Consider the following 27,258-nt stretch of genomic DNA (forward strand, 5'->3'; position numbering starts at 1 on the left):
TGTGTTGGAAAAGCAACAGAGTTGTGTTGAGGGACTGATGAGGAATAATCTTGGATAAACACTTCTCACGCCCCCAATCCTAACCACCCAAATGAAATAAAGTACCACTCCACAGCGCCTGCACAAGAGCATTTTTGTGTTTAATGATGCATCTACTCTCCTCCTCCTGATTCCTCTCAAACAATACATACTTACCATTATAGTCTTCACGTATTTCCTCATTTCCTTATCTAACCAACGGGACTCCGTCTCCATTGTGCCGTTTCCTCCGTTTCTAAGTTTGTGCACTTATGAAGCATTTCTAGTATTGTTTCCTAACGCTTTATTCTAATCACTTTGGTCTCCGTGAATCACATTCCTTTCGATTTGTAGAAAGCAACCCAATCTAACTCAGCCCTCCCAAACATCTGAAAAATTGTCCCTGCATAATACGGACAATAGCTGCTGTAGCCTAGCCCATTCAGCTTCTGCCTTCAAACTCTTCATTCCATATCGATTAGCAGTCACCAGGTTTTGGCAGACCAGGTGTAGAGCCTGTTCTCCAGGTACTAATGGATCAGATGTAGAATCCTGCTCCACAGGTAATGGTGGCCAGGTATAGAGCCCTGCTTCTCAGAACTAATGGGCCAGGTGTAGTCCTGCTTCCTAGGTACTAATGGGCAAGGCTGGGATCACCGTTCATCAACTGGCCACACAGCTCTGCATATCTCTCGTGCTACTTCCTGGGAAGGTATCTTAATAGAGACATAAACTTAAGGTCGTGGATGAACAACCTGCGGTCCTTGACTACATGATGCGCGTCGCACCCGTGATGCACTGTGTAAGATGGAGCAGAAAATCATTAGACTATCGTTGACTTGCGACGCTGAGAAACTTCATGAATCTTAATTCAAAGTTTCGAAATAGACTGAGTGATGACAGTCCCCACTCCGTACCGAGACTACGAAGTTTAATTATAGTTGGAAGATGTAATTCATACGAAGAATGAATATGATTTACTTCGCTGCATCGTTTAAGCATAACCAATAATATAATGTTTCAAAATTCTAAAATAGGCAATGTACACTATAAACTGTAGCTCCATTTCCACCAAGAATTAAAGATTAGATTAATACATCATAACCAGAGAAACAAATACGGCATATAATGATTCAGTCTACTGATGTGGCCCCAAAAGCAAAAAGATTTCGTAACCCTGCTGTAGACATACCCTCAGATCTCATGTATTTATTTTGTTACAATTGCTCCAGATCCCTTTCCTGAAAACGGATCTTGGTGTACTTTAGAGCCTCCTTTTCAGACGCCCCTGCAGCCCAGGGACGCACCACTTCCAAAAAGCAAGGAAATAATGGACTTCTCTGAAGCGAGAAGTTCTTCACAAGACTACTCCCACTGATACTTCCTCATCATAAGTGACTTCATTCGCATGTGGGTTCCAGTAACTCTCGGATATGAAAAGATACCTAATTGATTGCGAATAATATATGTCTGAAAGATGATATATTTTCTTTGTGGAAATATTACATAAGATGACCAGACTTGATTAAACATTAAAAAGCATGACGTGGCAAATTACGTAGAATTAGAATTACTGCAAATCAATGTTGCATTATCTTATATTTTTTAAAACAAATAAATGTGTTGTGCTTCATAAAGACTATCTATCATCATTATAACCTCTTACACAAAACTCAACCTAACTCAAACTACTTACTCCACCTTCACGACACCAAAGAAAAGAAAATATTCCTCCATTAAATCTTTACTGTTGCATTTTTCAAAAACGTTCTACATAGCCTAGTTACAGCTGCCACAGCATAACATTGTCAAGGCTGCTTCAACACAACCCTGTTAAGGCTGATACAAAACAACCTTGTCAACCCTGCTACAAAACAACCTTGCCAAGGCTGCTGTCAAAAGAAATAATTATTATTATTCTTGTTTTTCGGTTCCGTTTGTTCTGTCAGTACAATGTCGTGCTTTCATGCTTTCCTTTTTGGGTCATCCAGAGTCATGAGCAGATATATTCAAATAGAAAAGAATAAGCCTGAGAGGTGATGCTATAGTATGTGTTTTGGATCTTGTGGATCTCCTTTCTTGTCTATTTAATTTTTCTACACATATATCTTGATATCACCTGATACCAGGAGTCATCCAACGTACTTATTTAGATTATTGATCTGAAGGCCGTGAAAATGCTGTAATAGTAAATCTGGACGTACAGTGATATTCTAGAATTCATAAATTTGCAGTTCACTCCAGAGTAATTTGTACAAGTTAGAGGAGAGCGATAACATAATTTTGTAACCTTAATATTTGTATGCTAAAGTCGTCATTGGTATGGAGTAATCAAAGAATGTTGACTTTTCTTGTGCCTTAGTAGAGATATGTTGCAGTGTTTGGCATAAATCGTCACTGATTACATGCGATCATTATTCGTCAATCACTTATCACTGTTCAAATATACTGAATTTAATCTAATATGTAAGCAAATTAGTTCTTGAAAAAATAAGTTTTCGTCCTTGAAAAGCTAATTAACGTTTTTACAGGCTATGCCATTTGCTTTTATTTATCTTCTGTATCATTATTAGTTGAGCCTTCCCGTTTGGAATGCCCATTTCTTCCTACTTGGTCATAGCTAATGCAATACGTTCCCGCCGCTATTGACCACTTTTTTCCCAAAGTGAGACCTATAAAGTTTGGATTAGACATTCCAATAAGGAACTTTTCGTTGTTGCTTGAGAAATATATCTTATGATACTGAAATTTGATTATGTTTTTCTTCAGAATTTCCTTTAGGGTGTGTTGTCACTCTAATCTGAAAACGTTGGATAATTATCGTCCAAATATATATGAGTAAATATTGGGTGAAGATGTCTCCCGCGCCAGAGGGATACGAAAGCTGTGCCGCCGCACTCAGTAGCTGGCTTGGGGTCGTCGTGAGTGGTACCATTGAGGCCGACAGTGTTGTGAGATCTATAAATCCTTAAGATAAGAAGTAGATTCGGTACATTTTACACGAAGTCTGAAGTATCCCTGTGTTACTATAGTAACTGGTGCAGCATTATTATGGGTAGCAAGTTGTGAGAGATAGAGCGTAGATCACATTTATGAGATCGGAGCGCAGTGGGGAGACGCAGGGCGTCGTCTGCATGTTTACGTAGCGCAGTACTGAGGCCGCTACCCATACAAGAATTTGTGTCAGTGCTTGTGATCACAGATCGCTAGCGAGTAGTACAGGAGCTTCAGTCTGTCAAGATGGGGAATATACATACGGTTGGACCCAACGAGGCGCTTGTCGTTTCTGGTAAGTCGATATTGGTAGTTGACATTTTGAATAGCGTAAGGGAATCCAGTTGACGCTCACTTGGAGTAAGTGAATTTGCATGACTTTACTTTGATTCTATTAATTACCTCTTTTTATGAATGATGTTGGGTAACAGTATGTAACTGTTACAGTAGGAGCCATTATTACAACCGTTACTTGAAAGGTAGTGTTGAAGATAGTAATGATGCCCTAGTAAGTAATGATGACCTAGTAAAGATACTAGTATTACCTCCTTAAGACTTAAAATTGTTTATGCCTATAGTTTATGCGAAACATTTTGCAAGATCGTTGAGCAGTACATGACCACGCCCCTTTTCGGGAGCGAATGGTAGATTACTTAAGAACACATTTATGAATGTTTTACGCCGTATGGGTGAATGTTATAGGAATAGATAAAGAAGAATGTATACATAATTTGTTTGTGAAAATGAGCATGAATGATATCAGGCAAGACATAGTTTATGATGTTTTGTAATGGTTGGTTGTAGTGGGCCACGAGCATGTCAGTGTGCACGATGACCGTGCTGTCGGGTTGGGCGCGCATACGCATTACCCATCCTCACTAATCTGCAAACTTTTGCAGTGCCACCGTATCGTAACTTAGGATTATTATTGACTTCAGAGACGTGGCAAATTTAACTTGCGGAAACCGACGAAAATCATATTGTAATTGATGTCGCTAGTAGAACTTTATTCCATTAGTGCCAATATGGGTTGACTTTTTGTTTTTCTTGTATTACAAGAGAATGTGGATAAGGAGCTGTGGTTTATGTACGTTGCACATAACAGCTCGAGAATGTATGTGAGAGAATGCAGCTTTTTTTCGTCTGTTCCTAACGCTACCAAGCTAACTCGGGAAACGGCAATCAAGTGTTTGGGAGGGGGAGGGTTACACAAGCAACAGTGCTTAAAGTACCCCACAAAAAAAGCGAACCTAACTTTCTCTAAGTGTTAGCTCCATGTAGAATAGAGATAATTTTAGTTTTAGGGTTATAAGTAAACATTTACTCATCGTGTGTGAGTGTGTGGACTCGTAGTCTGGAGTAGAGACAAGCACATAGCGTAGAGTTTTACTGCTGTTTGTAATGATTCCATTGATATGGTTCTCATCGATTTTCTTGTTAAATTCGCCGCGTTTCGTGGTCATTCTATTTTGTTATATCATGGGTTATATATCAGCCTAGGATTCATATGCTGTGTTAGGTTGTTAACCTATACTAGGTTGACCCCTTAAGTAGAATTGTGCAATCCATGGGTATAATGGTCTGATTTTTGACCTGACTCTTGAAAGATCAGGCTGTCAGACTTGAGGATCGTGCTTATGTGTTCTTTGGTTTACTACAATTTCGGAGTTTTTTTTTTTTTCTATAAGCTAGAGTATCTCTGATAGGAAAGGTTTAGGTTGTTGAACTCACGACTTTAGGTTTCTGATCAGATAGCAGACAGCAAATTCCACTATCATGCGCAATTAATGAATTCTCAAATTGCAATTACTATGATCTGTGGGAATACTTAAGTAGGGTTTTTACTGCTCCGGAAATGCTATCTTGGACTGAGCTTCATTTTCTTCTTATAATCATGTGGTTTACAGCTGTCACGCGCCACCACACACTGGTTTATGACGTGGATATGCTAGTGTATAGATATATAATTTGCCTTCGAATGTAATTGTTTTCAGATGCCATGCCTTATCATTCAGATGCCTTATCATACCTGTCTTTCTTTTTTTGCTAAACCTAATAACCTTGTTTTTGTTCACAGTTACCCTCAAATTCTACAGTTTCTCACTTGAATCTGCAACGAATCTGCCACCAATGCTGTATCATCAGTTGACAACAACTGACTCACTTGTCAGCCTCCCCACCTTCCCCCTCATCTCCTATGGACTGCATTACTCACCTCTCCAAGATTCATGCATTTACCTCTCTCACCGCCCCATCCATAAGCAAATTAAACAGCCATGGTGACATCGGAATGTACACACGTTGTACTGGTTAGATGTACTGTCAAGCACTTGTGACAAGAACATTCTTAGTCTAAGTTCGCTGGATTATAATGCTTGTGACCTATTCCACCATTATCACCTCTGAGATGCAAATAGCCTAATAACTGGAACATCTTGGATCTGTCAGTAGTGCTGGTGATCAGCGAAAATACCGCTACGGTGTCAACCTTTTATACAACTCCAGGAGACGCGCCTTTTCAGTAGTCATTCGAAGCACCCAAGCGAATGAATGAATGTGATTTTAAACTCGGCAGATGCTGATTTACATTATATTATTATGAGTTCAAGGTGGTCGATGAGGTTAAGAATTTATAATATGACATGATAAGGTTGGACTGTATTGCTATGGGCGTCACCTAACCTAGTTCAGCGAAGGCGTACTGATGGTGATGATAATGTTCACAAGAATTATGATGAAGTTAATCCATCCTTGTACTTCTGTGAGGTTCGAACTTACCAGCCCTGATCACAAGATCAGTATTATATTACTCGGCCAAAGAGCGGCTGTCAAACGGGTTCCTTCCCATCGAGAGGCCGACTCAGCAGCCAGACCTGCCGAGTGAGTCTGGAGGAAATGAAAGTCCTGAAAACCGGTCTGGCAGATGCTTCCTATATTCTCACTGGCATAGTAAATGTGATATACAGAATGTGCCTCTTGAGCACAGCTGTTGGGTATGATGGGTGGGTAGTGTTGTATGCCCAACAGGTGTATGGTTAGTATCGTATGTCTAACATGTGGATGGATAGAGTTGTATGGCCAACAGGTGTATGGTTAGTATCGTGTCTAACATGTGGATGGATAATGTTGTATGTCCAACAGGTGTATGGTTAGTATCGTGTCTAACATGGGGATGGATAGTGTTGTATGTCCAACAGGTGTATGGTTAGTATCGTGTCTAACATGGGGATGGATAGTGTTGTATGTCCAACAGGTGTATGGTTAGTATCGTATGTCTAACATGGGGATGGATAGTGTTGGTATGCTTCAGTTGGGTATCAAGTGTTGTAGGATCATCAGGTGTGTGGTTAGTGCTGTGTGCCCAAAAGGTGGATGCGTAGTATTCTGTGTCCAACGGGTGGATGAGTACTGTTGTATGTCCAAGAGATGGATTAGTAGTGTTGTATGTTCATCACGTGGGTGAATAGCGTTGTGTGTTTAACAGGTGGGTGGATGGGTGGTGGTGTATGTTCAACAGGTGGGTGGGTGGGTGGTGCATATCCAACAGCTGGATGGGTAGCGTTGTATATTCACCAGGTGGGTGGGTATTGTTTTTCTAGCAGTTTGGCGGGTAGTGTTTGTATACTTTTTTTTGGGGGGGGGAAGAAAGTTTGTCATGTCCAACAGGTGGATGGGTAAGGGAAAGTTACAGGTGGATAGGCACCGTTGTATGTGCAACAGGTAAATGTGTGGTGATGTATATCCCACAGGTTTGTGGATAGTGTTACATGCACAACAGGTGTGTTGGTAATGTTGGTGTGTTACTGGTGGATGGGTAGTCTTGTATGTACGGCTATTGGATGTGTAGTGAGGTATGTTCAACAAGTGGATGGATAGTTTTGTATGTTAAACAAGTAGGTGGGTAATCTTGTGTGGGTAGTAGTGTTGTGCCACAGGTGGGTGCGTCGTGTTGTATATCCAACAGGTGGGTGGGTAGTTTTGTATGTCCGTCAGGTGGGTATTCTGCGTTGTATGTCCAACAGGTGGGTGAGAAGTGCTGTATGTCCAACAGGTGGATGAGAAGTGCTGTATGTCCAACAGGTGGATGAGAAGTGCTGTATGTCCAACAGGTGGGTGAGAAGTGCTGTATGTCCCACAGGTGGATGAGAAGTGCTGTATGTCCAACAGGTGGGTGAGAAGTGCTGTATGTCCAACAGGTGGGCGAGAAATGCTGTGTCCAATAGGTCGGTGAGAAGTGCTCTGTAATCAACAGGTGTGTGGGTTATGTTGTTGTGTTACAGATATGTGGGTAGTGTTAAATGTCCAACAGGTGTATGGGTAATGGTGATGTGTTACAGATGTGTGGGTAGTGTTGTGTGTCCAACAAGTGGGCGATTGGACTTGGCAGACTAGAGAGTAAATATACTCCACACTTTGTTTTTCTATCATACACCATTTTCTGTGAGATAAACGAGTATTTGGCATTACCGTCTCCGGTACCAGACTGGACTTGCTTCGTGCCTCCTCATTGTTATAGTTTTTCAGTTTTAAAACGTTTATGATTTACGTTAGTGGTGCTTTGGTTCCAGAAATTCTAATTCAAATTTATTTGTGGGTTGCACATACCTTTAGCAATTCCTGACATAAAGGAACGTTATTTTGAATGTCAGCTTTGGGATGTTTAGTGGGAAATTAGGGATAGGGATCATTGACTTCAGGCAGCTCAGTTCCTTAAGTAGCACACCATGAAATCACTCCCATCTTTCTGTAAATTTTTTGGGAATTCGTTTTAAGTGTAGAGTCGTGATGTTCATGGTGGCTCAGTTTAGATTTACACACACACACATTATATATATATATATATATATATATATATATATATATATATATATATATATATATATATATATATATATGGTGACTGAGTTTGGTAAAGTGTGTGGAAGAAGAAAGTTAAGAGTAAATGTGAATAAGAGCAAGGTTATTAGGTACAGTAGGGTTGAGGGTCAAGTCAATTGGGAGGTGAGTTTGAATGGAGAAAAACTGGAGGAAGTGAAGTGTTTTAGATATCTGGGAGTGGATCTGGCAGCGGATGGAACCATGGAAGCGGAAGTGGATCATAGGGTGGGGGAGGGGGCGAAAATTCTGGGGGCTTTGAAGAATGCGTGGAAGTCGAGAACATTATCTCGGAAAGCAAAAATGGGTATGTTTGAAGGAATAGTGGTTCCGACAATGTTGTATGGTTGCGAGGCGTGGGCTATGGATAGAGTTGTGCGCAGGAGGATGGATGTGCTGGAAATGAGATGTTTGAGGACAATGTGTGGTGTGAGGTGGTTTGATCGAGTGAGTAACGTAAGGGTAAGAGAGATGTGTGGAAATAAAAAGAGCGTGGTTGAGAGAGCAGAAGAGGGTGTTTTGAAGTGGTTTGGGCACATGGAGAGGATGAGTGAGGAAAGATTGACCAAGAGGATATATGTGTCGGAGGTGGAGGGAACGAGGAGAAGAGGGAGACCAAATTGGAGGTGGAAAGATGGAGTGAAAAAGATTTTGTGTGATCGGGGCCTGAACATGCAGGAGGGTGAAAGGAGGGCAAGGAATAGAGTGAATTGGAGCGATGTGGTATACCGGGGTTGACGTGCTGTCAGTGGATTGAATCAAGGCAGGTGAAGCGTCTGGGGTAAACCATTGGAAAGCTGTGTAGGTATGTATATTTGCGTGTGTGGACGTATGTATATACATGTGTATGGGGGGGGGGGGTTGGGCCATTTCTTTCGTCTGTTTCCTTGCGCTACCTCGCAAACGCGGGAGACAGCGACAAAGTATAATAAAAAAAAATAAAATATATATATATATATATATATATATATATATATTTTTTTTTTTTTTTTCTTTTAAACTATTCGCCATTTCCCGCGTTAGCGAGGTAGCGTTAAGAACAGAGGACTGGGCCTTTTTTGGAATATCCTCACCTGGCCCCCTCTGTTCCTTCTCTTGGAAAATTAAAAAAAAACGAGAGGGGAGGATTTCCAGCCCCCCGTTCCCTCCCCTTTTAGTCGCTTTCTACGACACGCAGGGAATACGTGGGAAGTATTCTTAATCCCCTATCCTATCCCCTATGACGTGTAGTATTCCTCCACGGATGTTAAAACTGCCGGCCGATGTCGCTTTGCTCTGTTGGAAGTTTTCGTAAACGTTGAAGATTCAACTGGAAACTCAAAATGTTTGCTAAAGAAAAGGTTATTACTCCATACGTACCAATTAGCATTCCATACAGACGTGTGGAAGTGTGATGGGAATAACAGTTTCAATTTATGATGATTGTGTATGATGCCATTTTCCCCCTCAGCGTTAGCATTCCATGCGGAAGCAGGATTTCCATAATCATGCAGCTGGTAACTTTACAAACACAATAGTAGTCTTTCATTTTATGTTTTAGGATATTCATATTTCACGGGAAAGTTGCAGAGGAAGATATTCGTGTGGTTGACGTGTAATAACTCCGTTTTTTGATATTTTTTTTCATTTATTCATTTTCCTCTAATAAAAATATAGTTACTGAGATTCTATGGAACAAATTTAGATCTTTGACGGAAGATTGAGTTATTGTTTTCTCTCGAAAAGAAAATATCAATGTAGTATTTCCTTTTAACAGAAAATTTAAATCGCTCCTTGAGACCTTCGGCCCAGCAGGTGGTAAGAGTTGCCTGACTAAAGCTGACCTGCTCTTCTCCTCAAGCTTTGGCATCTATGCTTTAATCTAAAGCTTAGACTGGTTCCATGGTGTACCGTTTCCCTCAGTCTCACATTACTCGGACCTTAATAGAAAGAACCCTGTATATACATACATACATATATATATATATATATATATATATATATATATATATATATATATATATATATATATATATATATATATCCATGATCGCCGTTCCCGGGTTAGGGAGGTAGCGCCAGGAACAGACGAAGAAAGGTCGCATCCGCTCACATTCATTCTCCAGCTGTTATGCGTAATGCACCGAAACCACAGCTCCCTATTTACATCCAGGCCCCACAGACCTCTGTATGGTTTACCACGGACGCTTCACGTGCCCTGGTCGTGCCTCACACACATACATATTGTACCATCAGACATAGCCGTCTTTTCCTTCACCAACGATGATGTTTCCCGCCAATAAAGGTGAAATTCTTTTACATTGATTTCATGTGTCAGTACTTGCTGTAGATTTAAGTGGATGTCTCTAGAGTACCTTGACTCAATTTAGTGCGAAATAGGCACTGGTTGGCTGTCCCTGATCTTCGTGAGGCGACACATCATTATATATATATATGATATATGGGTATGTTTTAAGGAATAGTGGTTCCAACAATGTTGTATGGTTGCGAGGCGTGGGCTATGGATAGAGTTGTGCGCAGGAGGATGGATGTGCTGGAATTGAGATGTTTGAGGACAATGTGTGGTGTGAGGTGGTTTGATCGAGTAAGTAACGTAAGGGTAAGAGCGTGGTTGAGAGAGCAGAAGAGGGTGTTTTGAAATGGTTTGGGCACGTGGAGAGAATGAGTGAGGAAAGATTGACCAAGAGGATATATGTGTCGGAGGTGGAGGGAACGAGGAGAAGTGGGAGACCAAATTGGAGGTGGAAAGATGGAGTGAAAAAGGTTTTGTGTGATCGGGACCTGAACATGCAGGAGGGTGAAAGGAGGGCAAGGAATAGAGTGAATTGGATCGATGTGGTATACCGGGGTTGACGTGCTGTCTGGATTGAATCAGGGCATGTGAAGCGTCTGGGGTAAACCATGGAAAGTTGTGTGGGGCCTGGATGGGGAAAGGGAGCTGTGGTTTCGGGCATTATTGCATGACAGCTAGAGACTGAGTGTGAACGAATGGGGCCTTTGTTGTCTTTTCCTAGTGCTACCTCGCACACATGAGGGGGGAGGGGGATGGTATTCCATGTGTGGCGAGGTGGTGATGGGAATGAATAGAGGGAGAGAGGGTGAATTGTGAGCATGGGTATATATGTATGTGTCTGTGTGTGTATATATATGTGTACATTGAGATGTATAGGTATGTATATTTGCGTGTGTGGACGTGTATGTCTATACATTGTGTATGGGGGTGGGTTGGGCCATTTCTTTCGTCTGTTTCCTTGCGCTACCTCGCAAACGCGGGAGACAGCGACAAAGCAAGATAAATGAATAAATAAATATATATATATATATATATATATATATATATATATATATATATATATATATATATATATATATAGGGTAGGCTTGGGGGTTTCAACGCGTTGTTGCATCTTCCCATGTTCTGTATCAAATTATGTGTGACTCGGTTATGCTAGACGGTTCATAAAACGTGCTATAGCGTTGCTTGTTATCTCGTAAACCGTTGAACAAAAGAGCTTAATGTTGTGTAATTTGTAACGGATAAAGAGTTTGATTCTTTATCGTAAAAACTCTTAATAAAGGCGTTGTTACTGTGGCGGAATTGATTATATTAAAGGGGTTGATACTACAACGGAATTGATTATTCTAAAGGCGGTGATACTGAACTGTAATTAATGATATTAAAGTGGTAATCATTGTCGTAATTGAATATATTTAAGGTGTTGATGATATAATGAATAATTAGATTGGCCTGCTGATACTTATTAATTGATAACACTAAAGAGGTTAATAATATTGGGAATAGATATACTAAAACGTTTGATGATATATCTTAATTGAACTCATCAAGTCGGCTAATTATGTGAATAATTAGAGCTGATGATGTATAGCATTACATTTGTTGATATAGTATGGTAAATGACTCATTCATTTTGCAACAGGTGAACGTGTATCGTACATATTGCTTTCGTTTTGTGCCGGATGGGGCGATGATGCTTGACTTGTAGTGGTGGATAGAGAGTGGGGGGGGGTTGATGTTTGACTTGCAGTGGTGGATGAAGGGGGGGGGGTGATGCTTGACTTGCAGTGGTGGATGAAGGGGGGGGGGTGATGCTTGACTTGCAGTGGTGGATGGGGTCTGGAGGGATAGTGTGAGGGGTTGGGGGGGGATAGTTGGACTCCGCCGTTCGCACGACAGAGTGACTTCCTGAGGCTCGGAGGATAGACCCATCTGTTGCTGCTGATTGGGACATGAGGTGGGATGAATTGTGTGATGCTAAGAGAGAGAGAGAGAGAGAGAGAGAGAGAGAGAGAGAGAGAGAGAGAGAGAGAGAGAGAGAGTTGTAGGAGAGTGAGTCAAAAGTCTGTGATAGAATGAGTAAAGTTGTGCGAGGGTGACAGAGGAGTGAGGCAGCCTGCTCGCTGGTACCTACAACGAAATTTTGCGAAAGGAATATTTGGCGCGTAGCGCTTACTGCACGTCTTCACGAATAATACTGTCTCTACCGCTACTCACATTACATAATTGTCAGTCATGGGTTCATTTTGGGAGTGAATGACGAGTTGTTAGAATGAGTGAGTCAGTTTTGAGGTTGTGAGAGAGGAGAGTGTGTGAGGTGTAAGACTGCGGGATGGTGAGGGGGGCCCCGCGTCCCACCACAAGATGCTGCGTCATGGAAAGTAAGTGACCGTGGGAAGGGAGGAAGTGGGGGTTGGGATGGGGGGCGGGAGGGAGGGCAACATGGGTACCGGCCATCACAGCGCGGGGCAACGGGGACGAAACGGTGGCTACGGGAAGGAACAGTCAAGAGGAAGGGTGGCTATGGTACGCGAGAGGTGGTGGTGGGGTGGCCACGGGACGGGAGGGGTGGCCATGAGACGGGAGAGGTGGTTATGGGAAGGGAAGGTCCATGTGCTGATGTCACTGTTACGTCACAGTCCCCTCCCTCCCCCTCCGATGCCTCAGCAGTGCCTGTCGCCTCAGGAATGTCTTTGCTGTGCTGGAGTTTCATTGTTGACGTCAGAAAAATTTTTACGTCAGAGGAAAAGTTGTGACGTAGGAAGTGAGATGAATGACGTCATAGGTGGGGTTCTGTGTGGGATTGTGTCGTGCTTTCACGGAGGCGGGGGCGGGGTAGACGACCCATGTGGTGGCCAGAGGAGCCTCGTCTCTGCCTGGACGACAACCGCAGGGATGATGGTCGTCCTTCACGGGAGGAGTGGGCGTGGCGCGTTGCCTTCTGCCAGACTGTGGTGAATTAGAAGTTGTTGGGGGCGTCATAGCTGGGTTGGGGGAGGACGTGAGAGGTTGTTGGGGGCATCATTGCTTGGTGGTGGGGGGGGGGGGATGAGGGGTTGTTGAGGGCGTCATAGCCGGGTAGGGGTGGGGCGTGAGAGGTTGTTAGGTGCCTTCATTGCTGGGAAGGGTTAGGCCGTGAGTGGTTGTTGGGGGCGTCATAGCTGGGTGGGGCGTGGCACCAGACGGGCGCCACCCTGCCCAGCCCGACCCGCCGCAGACAACTCGTCCCGGCGTCCTAGACCCACAATCTGGTGGTAACCTCGGCACCCAGACCAGACCCTCGCACCCACACTGGGGTAGTGACTCGACCCTCACACCCATCCTGGGGTAGTGATTCGACCGTCAGACCCACACTGGGGTAGTGACTCGACCCTCACACCCATCCTGGGGTGGTGATTCGACCCTCAGACCCACCCTGGGTTAGTGATTCGACCATCAGACCCACACTGGGGTAGTGACTCGACCCTCACACTCACCCTGGGGTAGTGACTCGACCTTCAGACCACATTGGGGTTCTGCCAAGCAGTTCATTTAACCATGACTTCCTTGGCCATTTAACCCTGGTTATCTCGGCCATTTAATCTTGGGTATATTGGACATTTTTCTTACAGTCTTTGAGGTAGTGTTTGGTCTCCTGAGAGGGATCAGGAGCTGCTCCTAATGCCTGATACTGGCCCAGGCTGGATCATGACGCTGGTGAGTTCTTTGCTAGCTCCAGGGTACAACAACAACAACAACAACAGCTACTACTACTACTACTACTACTACTACTACTACTATACTACTACTATTGATTACTACTACTACCGTTGAATGTTTATCCTGAAAGTGTGTGCCTCTGAACCTGCACTTGTGCTGGTCGTCTGTTCCGTTTTCTGTTTAAAAAACAGAACTTTTCGTTCTTGGAAGCATGCGTGGGTACTTCCCATCCCAAAGACCGGTGACCCGTTCTAACCCCTCTAACTATCGTCCTGTCGCTTTGACATCTACCATTTCCAAAATGTTTGGATTCCTCCTCGGCTCCCATATCCTCAAACATCTTGAATCCCACAGTCTTTTTTCTGATCAACCAGTATGGCTTCCGTAAGTGATATTCTTCCCCAACTTACTAATGTATGGTCATCATCCCGCAATGTTGGGTCACTTTCCTTCTTTGAAATAGGCATTATTTTGAGTTTTGCTCCCGAGAGCTGGCTGCATGTTTGCCCCCATCACTAGCGAGACCATGCAATACTCGGCAAGCTGCTGCATCGCATGATTACTGTGTGGTCGTTGGCAACTCTAGGATGGGCTATTTTGATAACTTACTTTTCCTACACGTCGAAGCTTTGGAACTAACCCTTTCATGTTTTTCCCGGTAAATGTTTTCTGGCACATTTTAAAAGAGATTTTTTTCACTTCCCCCAAGTCGTAAATCTTTTTTCTTGGCTCTTCTTTTTCCCTTTCATTAACTCTTCTATGTGACAGTAAGGGCCCGGCCTTGATGTGGACTTTTGTCCGTGACTGGAGCCTCTAGCGTAAGAAGAGCCAGTGTGAACTGGTGTGGCAACGAGTTGGATGACGTTGTTGGTGGCAGGGAGCATTTACATGTACAAGAACTACATGCTAACACATATTTAGCTTGTGTGTATGTACACACACACACACACACACACACACACAGAGGCACGCTCGTACTTCACATGAGAGGATAACCTGCAGTATGTCTGGTGATGGTGGTGGGAGGGGAAGTCTTATATAACCAGCAGACACTGCACATTGAACCCTAAGGAAGAATGTTGGCAAGAATGACCGACGGACATATTTACGTGTGGGTTGATGCACCAGCAGCAGCAGCAGCAGTAACATAGTAACACACCAGCTGTGCCACTACTCATCTCCTCACCTCAGAAGCTTAGTGTATTGCACGAAGGACTTTTTTTTTCATGTCCTAAGATTTCTCAGTAGTTGATCGGTCGATCAGTAGGAACCGAAGTGTATAATGACGACTAATGTAACGTAATTCCTCTTGTCAAGCCCACATAGAGGCACCGATTCGGCTGCCTTGACATAAAAGGCTAGGGAGAGTTGGTGCGTCTGGTATGTATTTATATGTCTGGCGACCTCTCCGGTTACTGAGAGGATTTGATGCTCTCCTGTTGGGGAGTACTGGTAGGTCTCCTGTTACTGAGAGAGTTTGATCCTCTTCTGTTAGGGAGTACTGGTTGGTCTCCTGTTACTGAGAGGATTTGATGCTCTCCTGTTAGGGAGTACTGGTTGGTCTCCTGTTACTGAGAGAGTTTGATCCTCTTCTGTTAGGGAGTACTGGTCGGGTCATCTACCTTGCTGCACCACACACATCACTCAGAAGCCGTCACACAGCAGCTCCCTCACATATGGTTCCGTCAGAAGCTGTCCACATGAATCAGTTTGACGTCATCTTTTTAACTTTTTGTTGATAATATCGCTTACCGTATTGTTGCTCCCCCTCCCCCCCCCCCCCCTCTCTCTCTCTCTCTCTCTCTCTCTCTCTCTCTCTCTCTCTCTCTCTCTCTCTCTCTCTCTCTCTCTCTCTCTCTCTATTTTGCAGCTATTACTTCGACTTGAGGTCTCGATTTATGGCTGCTGTCTTCCCTCCTACTCCTTTAGCTAAGTCACTTAGCACCCGGTACTCCAGTATATCTGAGGTCACGCAACACCCGACGGGCCACCACGTCCTGGGTCACGCAGCACCCGACGGGCCGCCACGTCCTGGGTCACGCAGCACCCGACGGGCCAGCACTGCTCACAGTTTATAGGGTGAGCGTTGGCAACTGGAGGAGTGGTCGATGCTGTGTGTGCTCCCCTCCCACAGCCAGACTGTAAAAGCCTCAGCCCCTACATGTCTCCCTCGGCCCCTACCATCCGTCTTCCTACAAGAGCCTGGTCCTCCGTCACTTGAGGAACGACCCGGAGGTTCTTGCACCACACTGATGGTGGGGGCAGGCTAGGCCGGGATGATGATAGTAATGATAGTAACGATAATGATAGTGATACTTGTTTTAGTTTGAAAAATGATAATGATAAATATAACATAGTAATGATAGTCATGATTTTAAGTTGTAAATATGATAATAATAATGATAATAATAATGATAATGATAATAATAATAATGATAATGATAAAGCTTATACCACGAAGTTGTCTGAAATATTGTCACGACAGCATATCTGGAAGGCTCTGTATTTTGCCGGGAATCTAATCCAGTGAGCAATATCTGTCGGCTCGGTCGGTCGGACGGACGGTCGGTGCAGAACATAAAGAGGAGCAGTTGCTAGTGTGTACAGTATTGCCCTGGCGCAGCCTGAGCCGTAAACCCTTCCAGCACGACCCATGTGTTGGACGGTACGACCTATGAGCACGACGCTACGATCTTTGACAGTGATGGCCTGGGTCTTGTTCCTCAACGGTTAGATCAGAAGATAGTCAAAATACGATCACAACCACACCCAGTATGGATGGTAATTGTTAATGTGGTCACAGTAATACAGAATACGCAAGACGAAGATACATTAACACTTGAGAAACAATGTACAAATCAAGGATTGGATGCGACCCCCCCCCCCCCCCCACACACACACACACACACACACAACCTCCCCCAAGGGCAGTGCTTGTCCGGGCTGGGCCAGCCCCGCTGCTGTGCCCAGCCCATGACTACTTTCGCTTTCACTCCGCGTCCCCAAACCAGTGACTGCTGCATGCTTCCAGGCCTACAATTTCGATTTTTTTTTTCATTACGTTACAGATTGTACTATTTTCGTAGACATTCTGACACTACATCCTGAAGTTACCATGCACAGAGCTTATAGACATGTGATGTAATTGCATAGTGCATTTTTTATTTTAATTTGTCCTATATATGAAGTATTTTGACCTCTTTGTATGAGTCAGTGTTAACAACTGTACATATGTAATGTGATGTAATCTGACTGCCCATTGTAATGTCTGTACAATTCCACATACGAGCCCTGATATTGTGTATGTCCTACATCAACTTGACAAGTATTATGCTAATGCCATGTGTGATTGTTAAACTCTCTTAACGTATTTTACCACCATTATCACTTAGTATTCTGTAATTATGTATCATAAGTAAGTTGATAACAATGTATCAAGATAACACGGAGGAATTGGTATGGAAGGTTAACAATTAAAAGATAGTTTCATGTTTCATAAACGGTTTTTGAGAGAGAGAGAGAGAGAGAGAGAGAGAGAGAGAGAGAGAGAGAGAGAGAGAGAGAGAGAGAATGGCATTGGGACATCAGAAAGGCGTGCAAGGAATTTAAGGATGTTGAAGTGGGGGGGGGGGGGGGCGGAGTGGGGGCAGGGGCGTGTCTAGGGGAAATAGCGCCTGTGGCAAGCACTGAAATTGCGTTCCTGGCTTGATTAGAAATGTACATACAGTGGATTTATATGAAAATATATACAGTGTAATTATAAATTGTTTAAGAGTTAGGCCAAACTTAAATTTGTATAAACTCTTAGCGCCTTAAAGACTTATTTGATCAAAATTGTAACGTAGAAGCGATAATACAACTGGGAGTAGCAAAATACTACTATAATTGAAAAGTAGACGAGTTTCTTTTTTATCTCACAAAAGCAAACCGTTGAAAATGTCAATCGGGTAGCATAGGTAAAAAAAAAAAAAACCTGTTGAGTGGCGCCCCCCATGATTATTTCAAGTATAGATATGTTTGAAGACTTATCTTTCAGTTTTAAAACAAAACTTTTTTTAAGCTAAAAAAAATACCCTGGGATGGTGTCGGTCATGTGAACCCACTCCTTGCCAACATTTGCCCGGGTTCTTCGTCTGGCAATACTTTCTGATTTGTGAACTGTTAATGCAATTTTGAGTTGTGGTGCGATAGTCTCGCTCTCTGCCATGACCTTGAATGGTACATAATGGTGGTGTTACAGTGGTTTAATGAATTGGTTGAATAACAGTGGTATTCCAGTGGTAATGTAACATGGTCTTGTTACAGTGGTGTTCCAATCTGATTTTACTGGGTTGTCGGTATAGGATGGTGTTAACAGCAGTGGTATAATATGATGGCGTAATGATAGTGATGTTTCAGTGGTGATGTAACATGGTGGTTACAATAGTGGTGTTACTGGTGGTAGAGCGGCGTCTTCCCTCCTGGCTATATTGATTTTTGCCAAGTGGCGCCACACTGTTATGTATCGTACGCCCATGGAGGCTGGCGAGCCCGCGCTCCCGGGATGCCCATGGAGGCTGGCACGCCCACGTTCCCGGCACGCCCATGATGCCTAGGTCGCCCACGTTCCCAGCAACTACAGTTGTATTCAGTGGGTGCAGACGTGTATTTTCACTAGTTACAGTTTTATTTATTAAGCAAATTAGAAACGTTTTTCACTAGTTTTGCTACCGTATTTACCAAGCGTATGTAGACATTTCCACGAGCTAATAGATGTATTTACTGGCTGTTGAATAGAAATCAGTGGCTGTTTTTGACGTTAGTATACATTTCCACCGGTTATAGTTGTAGTTAGTGAATGTAGAAAATATATCTTCACTGACTCCAGATGGATTGAGGAAGTGAAAACAAACATTTTTACTGGCAGTAGTTGTATTCAGTCAGTCCAGTTTCCTCAGTGAGTGTATACACAGCCATTATAAACAAACGAAATTTTCTCGTTATTTATTTTACTGAGGCATGTATCCAACAAACGAATAGTATTCTTTTAGGTCATATTCATTGTAGGTGAAGTAGGAAAACGAAATTAAATGCGTTCAGAATTTTTTTTTTACTGTTGGAGACATTGACCTGCTGCTATAACTATTGTAAACAATATGCTGTGACCTATTGCTATAACTTGTAAACAATATACTGTAACCTGTTGCTATAACTTGTAAACAATATGCTGTAACCTATTGCTATAAGTATTGTAAACAATATACTGTAACCTGTTGCTATAAATTGTAAACAGTATGCTGTGACCTATTGCTATAACTTTTAAACAATATGCAGTAACCTATTGCTATAACTGTTGTAAACAATATACTGTAACCTATTGCTATAACTTGTAAATAGTATACCGTAACCAGTTGCTATAACTGTTGTAAACAATATACGTAACCTGTTGCTATAACTGTTGTAAACAGTATACTGTGTAGACGTCTGTAACTGATGTAAACGGTGAACCATTTCTTTTTTTTACTGCTATCAAGAAGAGACTACTGCTGGAAACTGTTGTATACTGTAGACCAAGCTGGTCTGGTCTGTAGTGACCTGGTCGACCCGTATGGCACACTGTTGACGCCCCTATGTTGTTTACGCCTGTATGGAGGGGAGGGGAGCGATGTCCTGTAATTAGGGCTTGTGCAGACATAGAGGAGGGGGCCGGGTGCTCTCGAATTGTAGACTTGCTTGTGGGGGGGGGGGGTTGATCCAGAAAACTCGGACGTTCTCTTAAGTTATCTTTCTTTTCGGGGAAAGTTGGGGGGGGGGGGGTAATCTGTAGAGGTAATAATACAGGAGGAAAGGATTCATAGACCCCTGCTACCGGCTCTCTTTGCACCCCCCCCCCCCCCACACACACACACACATACCCATCACTGTACAAGTACTGGTAGCAACATCAAAGTTTGTGTGTCATTCTCTGACACCTGTCACATCTCCCTGTGTGGCAGATGTTTACACTTCACACCCTCTCTTTGTAGCTTATAACAAGAATTTTGTTGTTATTTTTATATTGTCGTTACTGTCTGTTTATAGAAAGATTACTTATGGTGGGGTGTAAAGTTTGTGTGAGTTGTGATTACTTTTGGTGTGGTGTAAAGTTTGTAAAGGTTGTAATTGATTACATTTGGTGTTGGGTAAAGTTTGTGTGGGTTGTGATTGATTGCTTTTAGTGTTGTGTGGTTGTGTGATGTAATCGTTGTCTCTGGGGCCTGCCAGTCACACTGTAACCTGTAACATAACTTGGGGTCATTATTTGGTCATCGTAAATCATATCACAGCTGATGTTTTCTATCATCTACGGAATTTAATGGTACAAGTCCCAGAACGTAAGCCTGGACTACACTTGAGTTAGGGTACTTATAAAAGTGTTTAACCTGGAACTTACTTAGGATACTTATGATAATGTTTAACCTGAATCTTGACTTGTATCTTTAGGAATATTCCAACCTTGGCTAAGGAACCTTACACTGATGGTTTTGAGATACTTTCCCAACAATCATTCCGACCATTCGTACTTCCCTGCCAGTAACCGTGTTAACACTGCACGCGACCCAAGTCCTTAATGGAACCCTCTCCCAGTCCTTTGTGCAGTATGGTGGCAGTATATGGATTTTTACCCCAGTTTGGAGGAGCAAGAACGATTTTTTTTACTGAACGGAAATGAGTTAAGACTTTTTCTGGTGTTTTTTTATTGTATTTTTTCTATACGAACTAGCAGCACTGTAGAGGATTTTTTTCCGTCATTTACAGGGTGGAAGGAGTATACTGCGAATTTTTTTTTTACAGGTTGAACTTAGGTGTATTGGGTTGTTGTTGGGAGATTTACAGCTTCAGTAAACGGGCCGTCCTCAGTTGCCATATTAAGAACACTGTTTACTTGGCTTTTACTCTGTGACGTCACCTTGTTTACATTTACTTGTAATCCTGAGCGTCCCTCTGCCGCTGACGTCAGCAACTGCTGAGCAACCCTTCCATTTGGAGGTAATTAACCCCTTCAGCGCGAGGGCACGACCCTTAGGGACGTTGTTGCGACCCCTGAGTATAATGGTGTGGCCTTCAAACGAACCGATAAGTGTCTGGTTAAAGAGGAGGTCGTCATATCCGAGGCTCGTACCGTCGCTTTCAAGAGTGCACCGTCATGCTCAAGACTGTACCGTCGTGCTCAAGACTGTACCGTCGTGCTCAAGACTGCACCGTCGTGCTCAAGAGTGTACCGTCGTGCTCAAGACTGTACCGTCGTGCTCAAGACTGTACCGTCGTGCTCAAGAGTGCACCGTCATGCTCAAGACTGTACCGTCGTGCTCAAGACTGCACCGTCGTGCTCAAGAGTGTACCGTCGTGCTCAAGACTGCACCGTCGTGCTCAAGAGTGTACCGTCGTGCTCAAGAGTGTACCGTCGTGCTCAAGAGTGTACCGTCGTGCTCAAGACTGCACCGTCGTGCTCAAGACTGTACCGTCATGCTCAAGAGTGTACCGTCGTGCTCAAGACTGTACCGTCGTGCTCAAGACTGCACCGTCGTGCTCAAGACTGTACCGTCATGCTCAAGAGTGTACCGTCGTGCTCAAGACTGTACCGTCGTGCTCAAGACTGCACCGTCGTGCTCAAGACTGTACCGTCGTGCTCAAGACTGCACCGTCGTGCTCAAGAGTGTACCGTCGTGCTCAAGAGTGTACCGTCGTGCTCAAGACTGTACCGTCATGCTCAAGACTGCACCGTCGTGCTCAAGACTGTACCGTCGTGCTCAAGACTGTACCGTCGTGCTCAAGACTGTACCGTCGTGCTCAAGAGTGTACCGTCGTGCTCAAGAGTGTACCGTCGTGCTCAAGACTGTACCGTCGTGCTCAAGACTGCACCGTCGTGCTCAAGACTGTACCGTCATGCTCAAGAGTGTACCGTCGAGCTTACAACATGTTAACGTGGGATAAAAAGCTGTTGCTGCCTTGGTTCACATAAACCGTCTTTACAAACTTCTGTGATGACCTGTAGAAACCATCATTACAAACTGCTGTGATGACCAGGAGAACGCAACGTTACAAAGTGTAATAATGACCATTGAAACCTACGTATAGATGTTGTAGGTTAGACTATAGTGATGTGAGCTGGTGTGTTTATGTGGGGGTGGGTCACCTTCGGGTTACGCCCCTCAGCCAGGCGCTCGCTGCAACCACAGATTTAAGGGGAGAGGGTTGGGGTGAGGGGCGGAACATTTGGAAGACCAGGGGAGAGAGGAATGGTGAGGGTTGTCTGAAGGGGAGGAATGTTAAGGGTCATTTGAATGTGGGGAATGTTACGGGACGTGTGGAGGGCGAGGTGTGATAAAGGCTGCGGACGGTACCACGGCTGAGCAAGAGTGAATGAAAACCTTGGTACGTCGTCAGCAGCCGAGATATATATATATATATATATATATATATATATATATATATATATATATATATATATATATATATAGATAGATAGATAGATAGATAGAGAGAGAGAGAGAGAGAGAGAGAGAGAGAGAGAGAGAGAGAGGGGTTGGTTGGTGTGACAGACACATGAGTGAGGTTGTCGAGCCGCCGTAGACAGGTAACGTTGAAGTCATCATGCAGGCAGGTGTGTGTGTGTGTACGTGTTGAGTCGTGCGTGAGGGTGGTGCGGGGCAGGGCCCGGGCCTACGGACGGCACCGCTGGAGGACAAACTGAAATATGATACTTGGCAGAGGGTAGTGTTCCCCCTGGAGGGGAGGGTGGGGGACGGGCTAGGGAAGCCTCCAAGATTTGGGTAGGGAAGGGCGCGGGGTGGCCTTCCTGAGGCTTGAGTTGAGGGTGGTGTGTGTGTGTGAGCGGGTGGGGGGGATGTATAGGGAAGACCCTGGTCGTGGAAGGGGTGAGGGGAAGAACCCTCACCCAGGGGAGGTGTAACGCGCCTGGGGCATCTGTGGTCATGACAGTTGCGTCTCAGCTGGTCCACCGACGTGACGCTCAATGGCTCGGCCATACATGTTCATGGCCGCTGACGTCTGCTGATATGGTTGTGACTGACGTTATTTTGATGACCAAATGGCTTAGTTGATTATTGTGTCGTGGTCAAGTGTGTGTGTGTGTGTGTGTGTGTGTGTGTGTGTGTGTCGGTCGGGGAAGTGATTCTGGGTGGACGAAGGTTAACCGTCAGGGCACGACGGTACGACTCTTTGAGTACGACGGGACGACCCTGAGGTGTGATACCCTGGCCTTTGACCTTACCCTTCATGGTCAGGTCAGAGGCCAGGCCGTCGTACCCAAGGGTTGTACCGTCACGCTCCCGGGATCGGGTTGATAAGGTGACGGGGTGACGCAGGTTGACGCGGTGGGATCGGTGGATGCAGGGCGTCACCATCAGCCCCTCCACTACAGGGAAGCCAGACATGGCACGCTCCAGACGTGCATACCCCCCCTGCCGTCTGCCTCAGTCATGGCTCAGTGCATAACACCTGTGCTGAGCTTACTGTAACGTAAGGCATGTGGTTATCTTCATGGACCAGTATGATGACTTAGTATATCCTAAGGCATATGGTTATCTTTATAGAGAAGTATGATGACTGGTTATCCTCGTCAGGTAGGGGAACTGTTATCTTAAAAGTGTTGATTAGAGGAAGTGGCTCTCTTTTGGGTTAGATTGGGGAAAGGGTTAGCGTCGTAGCACATGGGATGGACAGATACAAAAGTGATGGTCCATGATGAGATTATCTGCTGTCGTGATCTTATTTGTGGTAGAAATATAACAGTAAAGCAAAAGGCATCTACCCACCCCTCCGGCTTATCAAGTCTGCAGGAACATAAGGTATAACAAGAGACCCTGAAATATGGAGGAAATATTCTGTCATGGAAGTTTTAAGGGCAAGCGGGTGAGGGAAAAGTTGACTTCTCGAAATTCTCCTCAGTGATGGGTTACCAGCTTTGCTTCTTGATTATTTTGTATCAGTTTTGTTTGTACCACATTTCCTCGGGTCGAAGTAAGGCAGGTGTGGGACGGGAGATGGAAGTGCATCTCTGTCATCTTTACTGGCACATTACCATCTTGTTGCGGTTAGGTAAACATTGTGGTGTCGGAGGATGCTGCTTGCTGGGGAAGATGTCTATCTTAGAATCAGGTAGGGGAAATAGGTGTCTTAAAGTAAGGGAAATCTACTGTGGAGAGCTTAAGAAGCGTCACAAAATAGAGGAAACATAGCAGTTTATCTCGACTAGTGAGAGGTAACATATGAAATATACTGAATAAAACTCTGAAATTATTTTTATATTAAAGGTAGTTTTGTTTCTTCTTGTTTAGCAGGAGAAAGAAGCCAGGGATAGACGGGGATAGTGGTTGATGCTAGGTTGGCTGAAATTGGCACAGTACTTTAGTGTAACTGATAATATGAGGAAGGACGGGCGTGGCTGGTCGGGCGTTCCATCATGCTCGCTCAGTGGCCACGTTCTTGTTGACATAGATGACGTCATGGCCTAGTTGGCCAAGGCTCCTCGGCTTCGCGCTCACAGGAATCATGAACCCTTTGAGCACCACGCTATAACCCTTGAACACTACGGTACGAGCGCTCGAACACGACGGTACGATCCTTGAACAGGACGGTACTACCCCTTGGATATGCCCTCCTGGCCTGTGACCTGTGGCTTATTGTAGCGAAAAGGAGGCAGTAGAGATGGTCTGGGAGATACTGACTTTCTGGAGTATCAGTAATGACTGGTTGGTAGTTGTGGTGGTGACTGATTGGTAGTTGTGGTGGTGGCTGGTTGGTAGTTGTGGTGGTGGGTGGTTGGTAGTTGTGGTGATGACTGATTGGTAGTTGTGGTGGTGACTGGTTGGTAGTTGTGGTGATGACTGATTGGTAGTTGTGGTGGTGACTGGTTGGTAGTTGTGGTGGTGGCTGGTTGGTAGTTGTGGTGGTGGGTGGTTGGTAGTTGTGGTGGTGACTGATTGGTAGTTGTGGTGGTGACTGGTTGGTAGTTGTGGTGATGACTGATTGGTAGTTGTGGTGGTGACTGATTGGTAGTTGTGGTGGTGACTGATTGGTAGTTGTGGTGGTGGCTGGTTGGTAGATGTGGTGGTGACTGGTTGGTAGTTGTGGTGGTGACTGATTGGTAGTTGTGGTGGTGACTGGTTGGTAGTTGTGGTGGTGACTGATTGGTAGTTGTGGTGGTGGCTGGTTGGTAGATGTGGTGGTGACTGGTTGGTAGTTGTGGTGGTGACTGGTTGTAGTTATGGTGGTGACTGAAAACTGTTGGCAAGAAAATAAAGGAAAGAGTCCTGAATAGAAAAGGAGACACAAGAAACATTGGAAGGAATTCGAATGAGTAGAAATGAAGATCTATTGCAGGTGAGATAGATAGATAGATAGACAGACAAACAAGCAGAGGCAAATTGATAGATAGATAGGCAGAGAGAGAGAGAGAGAGAGAGAGAGAGAGAGAGAGAGAGAGAGAGAGAGAATGTCACTGGGAGTAAGAAGGACATCTAAGACTTTATTTGTGAGGGTATTATGGGGTGCAGGCCAGGCCGGGGGTCAGTCATGGGGGATGGGGTAGACGTTAGCCATGGACTGGCCCACTTGCTCCTCAGACACACACACACACACACACACAGTAAGGACCTTCCTCACGCTCTTGCCCGTTTATTCATATACTCTCTCCAGGTCATTCACTCCTCCATTCTCATTCATTCAGTCTCACACTTACTCCCTTTTCTTCGCTTGCGGTCGCGCTTTCCTGCTCTCTCTCTCTCTCTCTCATCCCAGCAGGTGTTCACTCTCTGTGTCGTTCATTGACGGTGTTTGTGTCACTCATTCATTTGGTGGGTCGGGGGTAGGAGGGGATGTTCCCCTGTGGGAGGGTAGTGACCAGGAGCGCTGGGGCCCTACTGAAGTTCGGTACTTCCTACTGCATGATATTAATATTTATGATATTAATGATATTAATGTTTTGAAATGTGTGTGTGTGTGTATGTGGGCGGGGGGGGGAGGGGATATATACACAGAGGGAGCGTGCCATTGCTTCCACGCCTGGGGGGAAGTGAAGGCAAGTGATTAGTATACATTGGGTACAACATATCGCCAGACATGGCTGGGTGCGGGTGACACGTGGGCCCGAGTAGGGTCCAGGGACCCAACCCAGAGGGTCCTTGTCTCGTCAGCACAGGAGGTCTGGCACTAACGTCCTCGGTGTAACACTAAGCAAGGTAACATAGGCCATACATGTACAGAGTGGCAGGGTTCGGCTGGGTAAAATTTCAAGCATTACACTGGCGAGCGAGAACACACACCCCCATACTGAATATACAATATACAGGGTCTGGGGTACATCAATTACATGGTGCATATTAAACAGGATACAAAGTGATATTGACTGTGGCGTGAGAACAGCAACATTATGATTTTGACTTTTTTAATACACACACAAACAAATTAAGTCAATGATAGTGTGGATGGCTGTCTCTTACCGGCAGACAGGTGGAAGCAAGCACACACAGTGTGTGTGTGTGTACATGTGTCTGTGCATAACAAGTGAGTGGCAGGAGGGCTTTGGGGTGCAGAGGGTTCACCTCACATGAGAAGCCAGTCAACGTTGATGGTGTTCATAGAGTACAAAGTGAGACAGTACAAGGTATACACATTCATGCACATGTATTACGCTTTGTGTCGTACCACATATACAAGAGATAGACCAGTACCTTACCGTACAGTACTGTACTTTCCTCAAGAGATAGACCAGTACCTTACTGTACAGTACTGTACTTTCCTCAAGAGATAGACCAGTACCTTACTGTACAGTACTGTACTTTCCTCAAGAGATAGACCACTACCTTACTGTACAGTACTGTACTTTCCTCAAGAGATAGACCAGTACCTTACCGTACAGTACTGTACTTTCCTCAAGAGATAGACCAGTACCTTACTGTACAGTACTGTACTTTCCTCAAGAGATAGACCAGTACCTTACTGTACAGTACTGTACTTTCCTCAAGAGATAGACCAGTACCTTACTGTACAGTACTGTACTTTCCTCAAGAGATAGACCAGTACCTTACTGTACAGTACTGTACTTTCCTCAAGAGATAGACCAGTACCTTACTGTACAGTACTGTACTTTCCTCAAGAGATAGACCAGTACCTTACTGTACAGTACTGTACTTTCCTCAAGAGATAGACCAGTACCTTACTGTACAGTACTGTACTTTCCTCAAGAGATAGACCAGTACCTTACTGTACAGTACTGTACTTTCCTCAAGAGATAGACCAGTACCTTACTGTACAGTACTGTACTTTCCTCAAGAGATAGACCAGTACCTTACTGTACAGTACTGTACTTTCCTCAAGAGATAGACCAGTACCTT

The 27,258-nt window shown here is 44.4% G+C and overlaps 1 protein-coding gene across 1 annotated transcript in view; it reads left to right on the forward strand.

Annotated features, from left to right (window-relative positions):
• The first annotated feature begins 2,875 nt into the window (after positions 1–2,875).
• Positions 2,876–27,258, forward strand: part of Flo2 (flotillin-2) — a 68,234-nt gene continuing 43,851 nt past the window's right edge. The window contains exon 1 of the mRNA XM_071691137.1: positions 2,876–3,307. Coding sequence (XP_071547238.1) covers positions 3,259–3,307 — 49 coding nt within the window. The 5' untranslated portion in view covers positions 2,876–3,258. The remainder of the gene's footprint in view (positions 3,308–27,258) is intronic.

This window comes from Panulirus ornatus, chromosome 50 (assembly GCF_036320965.1).
Source record: "Panulirus ornatus isolate Po-2019 chromosome 50, ASM3632096v1, whole genome shotgun sequence".
NCBI lineage: Eukaryota > Metazoa > Arthropoda > Malacostraca > Decapoda > Palinuridae > Panulirus > Panulirus ornatus.